General features: G+C 32.1%; 2 protein-coding genes across 2 annotated transcripts; one reads left to right on the top strand and one right to left on the bottom strand.

Annotated features, from left to right (window-relative positions):
• Positions 1 to 218: 218 nt before the first annotated feature.
• LOC113788542 (mitochondrial pyruvate carrier 2-like) lies at positions 219 to 1,150 on the bottom strand. Its single transcript, XM_027338001.2, has 2 exons — positions 800 to 1,150; positions 219 to 693 (listed from the first exon to the last, which is right to left on the bottom strand). The coding sequence occupies exons 1-2, from the start codon at positions 938 to 940 to the stop codon at positions 394 to 396; spliced, it is 441 nt and encodes a 146-aa protein (XP_027193802.2). The 5' UTR covers positions 941 to 1,150; the 3' UTR covers positions 219 to 393.
• Positions 1,151 to 2,301: 1,151 nt separating this feature from the next.
• Positions 2,302 to 6,875, top strand: LOC142645697 (uncharacterized). Its single transcript, XM_075822637.1, has one exon. The coding sequence runs from the start codon at positions 2,946 to 2,948 to the stop codon at positions 6,492 to 6,494; it is 3,549 nt and encodes a 1,182-aa protein (XP_075678752.1). The 5' UTR covers positions 2,302 to 2,945; the 3' UTR covers positions 6,495 to 6,875.
• The last annotated feature ends 31 nt before the right edge of the window (positions 6,876 to 6,906 follow it).

Below are 6,906 nucleotides of genomic sequence, written 5' to 3'. Positions count from 1 at the left end.
AAAAACGTTTCGCTACTTCGCATTTTGATGATAAAATGATGAATGTCCTTCGAAAGTTGAAGAAAAAAATGGAAATTTTCTTTGCCATACCACCATTCACTATCATCAACCATCATCAACCATCACAAGACTGTATTCAATCATAATTGGTTGTCAATGATGATGCTAAAAATATATGTCATTTATGAACAGTGTCGTCATTATCATAATTTTTTGAATTTTAAATTTTAAAATTTTGTTTTTTTAATTATAAATCAGCAGATAAAACAAAACAAAAATGATAAAATGACAAGGGAGTTTGATAACAACAATTTTCAAATGAATTTTTTTATATTTTGGTTTTTTGATGGAGAAATTTCCCAGAAATATTATCACAAATGTTCACCATCATTATCAACTTTGTTTGACATTATCAATGGTGATGGATGATTGCTGCTCTTGTTGCTGTTCGAGTTGTTTACGTTGCGATTGCGGTTGTTGTTGTTGATGATGATAAATAATAATTCTACATAATTGTGTTATTTGTGTTGTTGCAACGAAAAAATTTACCGAAAATAGTGACCAATTTTTCGGTATTATAACCAATGAATAACGTGACCAAATTAAACCGGTTGCAGTTAATGATATTGTTTGGCCTATGGATAGATTTTCAACCGGCCGAGCTATATCGGATATTCCAGCTATGACAAGACTCTATTTTGGTTTTGGTTTGGGTTAGGTTGGGCAGAATGATTTGAAAGATTTTTTTTGTTTTGTTTTAGGTTAGGTTAGTTAATTTTTTTTATGGTTTAAAATTTACCCATTTGATTGCTGGTGCCCAGAAAAATACTGTTTTTGGTCCAGCTTCATGTTCCCAAATTGGTCGTAATTTGTTTGGTACATAACGATCAACATTTCGGATTATTGTACGATATATTATTGATGGTAATGTTGCTGCCATGTTTATTTGTTGATTTATTTCAGTAAATTCCGTAAAAATGATGAGCAAACAGGGTTAACAAAGTGTGATTGAAAACCAACAAACTTTAAAATTTTCAAATTTAAATTTTGTAAAAGAATTGAGTAAACCAGAAAAAAAAGAAAACATCAATTTTGTTTGTTTGTGTATGTGTGTGGTACAAATGTGAAAAACTTTTTTCAAGTTCACCTCACTCTCTCTGTTGTCGATCATCTTATATTTTCTATATAACTGTAAAATATATATAGTTTTGTCTATTTAAACCAATTTTAGCCTATCGGGTGCAAATGGAAAAGTGTTTTTTTGAATTTTTCCTGCCCGCCAAACAACAGAAAAAACCCCTGGATTTTTCGAAATTCATTTTTTTGAAGAAAAATTGACAAAAATTTTTCGATTGAAATAAACATTATGACATTGAATTTTTCGCGCATTGTAATATATTGACAATCATCATCATTATCATCATCATCATGAAGATGTTTTCCCCCCTTTTTTTTCATTCCTTTATTCGATATTTTTTTGAATGAAAATTTCACCTTTGCAATACACATCATTCAGAAAAGAAGATATGCAAATCTCAACGATTGGAATCATTTTGCAAAGCTGAAAACCCAACAAATAAGAAACAAAAACAGACAAACTATTGTATGGACAATGGCAAAACAAAACAGACAGAAAAAAACATTTGGATAAAGAGAGAGAGAAAGTCTCTCTCTTTTTTTTGGAAATTTTCTTTTCAATTCAATGATGATGATTGCAGCCTAAACGCTGTAGTTGCAAAGGCAAAAAACAACATGAAAAGAGAAAAATTGAATTGAATTTTTTCCTAATGAAAGAGTTTGTCTTTGAATCACCGACCACCACCACCATCAACAATGAAGCAGCTGATCATTATCATCATCATCATCGTTGTCGTTGTTGTTGTCGTCATTGCCATTCGAAATGAAATTTTTCAATTGAAATGACGAAGAAGAAAGAAAAAAATTTATCCATCATTTTCATTCATCCGTTGATTTTTTCAAGTGATGTTTTTCTCTGGTTTTGATCGATCAATCGATCGATCGATCGTGTTTATGAATTTTGTTTTTTGATTTTTGATTTTTGATTTTTGTTGTTTATTTGGTAAAAATGAAAACAACAACCAACAAAAACAATGAAAAATGAAATGTTCTCGAATTTTGTTTTGTTTTGTTTTGTTTTTGGATTTAATTGAATCAAATGACAGAAAATAAAATCGTTGATTCGATTAAATTTTTTTGCTATAAAAATGTAATTTTTCGTTGTTCGAATCTTTTAAATGTGATTTTACAAGTGTGAGAAAAGTTTTCGGAAATAAAAAATTTCAAGAATATTTAATATGAGTGCTTGTTTTCCGAAAACATTGACCAAATATCATTAAACAAATTTTGCTGTTCTTGTTTTTCATTCATATTTCTTGATGATGACATGATTATCATCATCATCATGTCATCATTATGATCATCATTAGTTTGTTAATTTGTCCGTCTTTTGTGTTGTTCGTGTTAAAATAGCCTACAATGTTTGTGTGTGACAAGAAAATGCCTAATGACAATTAATTAACTCGGTTTTTCAGTTTCAGTTTCCATATGTGTGAACAAAGTGTTGAATGGTGGTGAAAGAAAGTAGTTTTGTTTTTGTTTCGGGAAAATTTCCCCCCCGAAATTGTTTCCAGTAAATTTTTTTTTTTCGTTTGTTTCGGTCAATCACACGATCATCATCACATCACATCAAACGTCATTTCGATTACATCCGGATGTAAATAAGAAGTGAAAAAAAAGGTTACGGATGGTTAAATAATAATGATTATGATGATTGTCAAAGTGATGTTAGGTTGAAACAAAAAATATTACCAGAAAATTTCCCGGTTATTCAATTTTTCCGGAAACAATTTTTTTAACCCCTGTATATCTGTGATTATTATCCATAATTTTTGTTCGTTAAGAGGAAAAAAAAGTAAATTATCATCATGGCATCGGTTACAATTGTAATGCCAGATAATAATTCATCCGAATCAATGGAAATTGGTCCACCACCACCGTATACGCCATCCGGTAATAATGATAATAATGTGATGCCAACATCATCGTCGACTATATCGACCGGAACTACCACAACAACAGCAACGATAGCCAATAATAGTCAAAATAGTCGTTATAATCGTAATAATAATAATAATTTTCGATTATCAATGTCATCAAGACATCAACATCGACTATTTCAACATTATTATCCATCATCTTCCTACCGTAATCAGCAAAATAGTCGATCATCATCACCATCAACATCATTATCATCAACGGCAACATCTCCATCGACATTTATAAATGAAAAAAGTCCATTTTTAATTGTAAAAATATTATTATTTTCATTAATGACAATTGATTTTGCTATGAATACAATTGGTTTGGCTGTCATCATAGTGATTGTAAAAAATCATTATAATAATTTTATTGTTGAAAAATCATTTATAATACGATCAGAATTTATTGCTGCTCAACATCATCATCAACCACCGTTGTCGCATCAACATTATCCATTTTCTAATCAACAAATGTTACCATCATCGTCGATGTCGACGATGATGGGTAGTGATATACCAACCGGTGATTTTTTATCATCATCTCCATTATTGCAACAACAACAATCCGAATGGTGTCTATTATTACCTCTATTACCATCATTTATATTTGCTGAAATTTTAACCATAATTGGAATGTTTGGTGTATTTTGTGATCTATTTAGTTTTACAATGACATATGCTATACTTAAATTAATAACATCATTATGTTATCCATCGATGGCATCAGTTGCAGCAGTTGCTGCAATGGCATCCGCTACGTCATCTTCTAGTTCATCATCTTTTCAATCAAATCCAGTGATAATGACGCAAAATTTTTCAGCAACTGCAACGATTGCACCACCACATTCGTCATTCGTTCCGATTGTTTTACCATTTCCTGTGAATAATTCTGATTTTAGAACTAATTTGACGCAAACATCAGTTGCGTCAACATTGACATCGAAATTGCCAACAACAGTTGCGTCAACCGCAAAGCCAACTACAACTATTCATGATATATTCTATAATGATAATCATCATCATCAACGTGGTGATCAAAAATCATTAAATCTTCGAAATTCGATTAATAAAAGTGATGATAATTCGGGTGATGATAATCCGATGATGGTAAGCAGTACGCTGTCACCATTGATCGATAATCAAGATGAAAACACCACAACAACAACAACAGCAACGATAACGAACGATGATAATTCAAATGAAGAAGATGATGACGGTAGTGATGAACGAATCACATCATTATCGCCACCATCACTATCGATTATTAATAATCAGACAAAATCGACGCAACAATCACAATCATTATTAGAAACATTAAAACATAAACAAAATGAACGAACGGCAGCAGCAGCAAATCCAGCATGGTTTAAAACATATGAAATGATGATGTTACACAATAATCATAATAATAATAAAGATTATCGTCAATTGAAAAAATCGGATCGTTTAGCAAAATTAAAACAACGTGAAAAACAAATTCGTAATCGATTATTACGATTGGAAACAATCGATATTAAAAGTAATCAACCACCGCAACAGCCGCAAACATCGAATCAAAATGATACAAATAAGCCATCACCACAATCATGGATATTTGATGGTCATCATCAACATCATTATCTTCATCATCATCATCATCGTAATCAACAGCAACAACAACCTTCACCATCTTCGACGACTTTGAATAATCAAAATTATCGTCTACTAACACCATCGATTGATTCATCATCATCATCAACAAATCATATTAAATATCATCATCGTGTTTGGGATGCATTACTAGTTACATTTGAAGTAATATTTGCTGTTGCATTTGCATTCAATTTACTTAGTCATAAACGTAATATTGGTGGCAGTATTTCTGATGATAATTATCATCAACAACAATCGCAACATCAACAGCAAACATCAGGCCTGTTTGATGATGGTTATTTTCTTGATCATTGGGATGATTTGGATGTTGAATCAAATGGTAATGGTGATTCTTCTGGTGTACAGCAACGTCGTCAACGTAATAATCGTTTAATAAATAATTGTCATTATCGAATGGGTGGAAATAGTCGTCATTCAACAACAGCAACAGCAACAAATTTTTGGCCATATTCATCATCAACAGCATCAGCAACAAATATTGATGCATTTTATTTTGCTTATTTCCGGTTACCACCACCACCACCATCATATTTTTGTCATCGTAATATATCATCATCATCATCGTCGCCTTCGATGTCATCATCAACGGCGACAACAACAACGGCACCTGTTCCAGGAACAGCATTATCAACAATGCGTGTGGCAACATCCATTGACAATCATCAACAACAACAACAACAATCGACAGTTTCAAGTGAAAATTTAATACCATCATCATCATCATCGTCGGTGAACAATAGCAACGGCAGTGGCAGTAATAATGATCGTCGATCAAGAAATCACAATCGTCATCATCGTCATCATCACCATCACCATCATCATCATCATCGTCAAAATCGACATTCTCGCCATAATCATCACCATAATCAACAGCAGCATCAACAGCAGCATCACCATAATCAACAGCAGCAGCAGCCAAATCATTCAACACATCATCGCCATAATGATAATGATCCACCATCAAACCTTGCTGTACGTTCATTATTAAATGTTGGACCAAATATACGTCGTTGTTTGATGCCATCATGGTTATCATTATCATCCGCATCATCATCAGATCGACGTCATCCTACTAATCATAATTCTTCTTCGAATAATCATAATCAATTAAGACGTCGTATGATGATGATGATGCATATTCAATCACCAGCATCAATGAATAATAATCGATTATCATTGAATGAACAACAACAACAACAACAACAACAATCATCAAATACACCACCACCACAATATGATGATATTGATAATGATCATCCAATTGAATTTATTATGATACCTATTGCGCAATCTCAGCAATCGCATCAACAACAAACGGATTCAGAAAATTTAAATTATACATCCACCACCATTATGGATTCAACAACAACATCTGTTTTATCAACGACAACAACATCAGCTGCTGCTGATGAAAGGATTGTATTACAAGTAATAAATGATAATGATGGTGATGATAATCACCATACTGGTGATGGTAATAATGATGATAACAATCGAACCATACTTCCGACAATAATCGAAGTTATGGTCAATGATGATGATGGATCGATTGAAGAAGAAGAAAAAGATGACCACGATGACCATGAAGACCTTGATGATGAATGTTCGACAACAACAACAAGTATTGATCAACAACAACAACAACATGAAGATTATAATAATGGCGGTGATGATAATAATGGTAAATCATTAGATCAAATGTCATCATTGAATTGTCAAAATATTGATGATCAACATCAGGAGGATGGCGATGATAAACAAATTGTCGATACACAAGTTTGACACAAATGATGATCGTTAATCTTGAATTTGAATCTTGTCAAAATATTGAATGTTTGCCAAATATCAACACACACAGAGGCCGATATCAAAATAGAAATTCAATCAATTTGTCTGTGTGTCGATGTCATCAATTATTTGATTTTTGCTCGTTTTGGATCGATTGATGTTTATTTTGACACCTGTATGATGATGATACAATGCGTGTGTGTTATGTAATCCTTGTTTGTTTGTCATCTTTTGAATGTCATTGACAATCGATTGTCAATAATCGATTGTCAACACCATCACTATCGATTGATTGACCTAAATTCTTCTTTGCTGTTTTTTTTCTTTTACTTTTGTTAATTTTTGCCAAATAAAATAAAAAATTCTTGTAAATAACTTTTTTCTTCTTCCCCCTTGTTGAATAATA

This window comes from Dermatophagoides pteronyssinus, unplaced genomic scaffold (assembly GCF_027571235.1).
Source record: "Dermatophagoides pteronyssinus isolate colony J.1.1.1.1 unplaced genomic scaffold, Derpt_VIB-CSIC_2022.12 sq0019, whole genome shotgun sequence".
Classification (NCBI taxonomy): domain Eukaryota; kingdom Metazoa; phylum Arthropoda; class Arachnida; order Sarcoptiformes; family Pyroglyphidae; genus Dermatophagoides; species Dermatophagoides pteronyssinus.
This window is presented reverse-complemented; position numbering and strand designations above follow the sequence as displayed.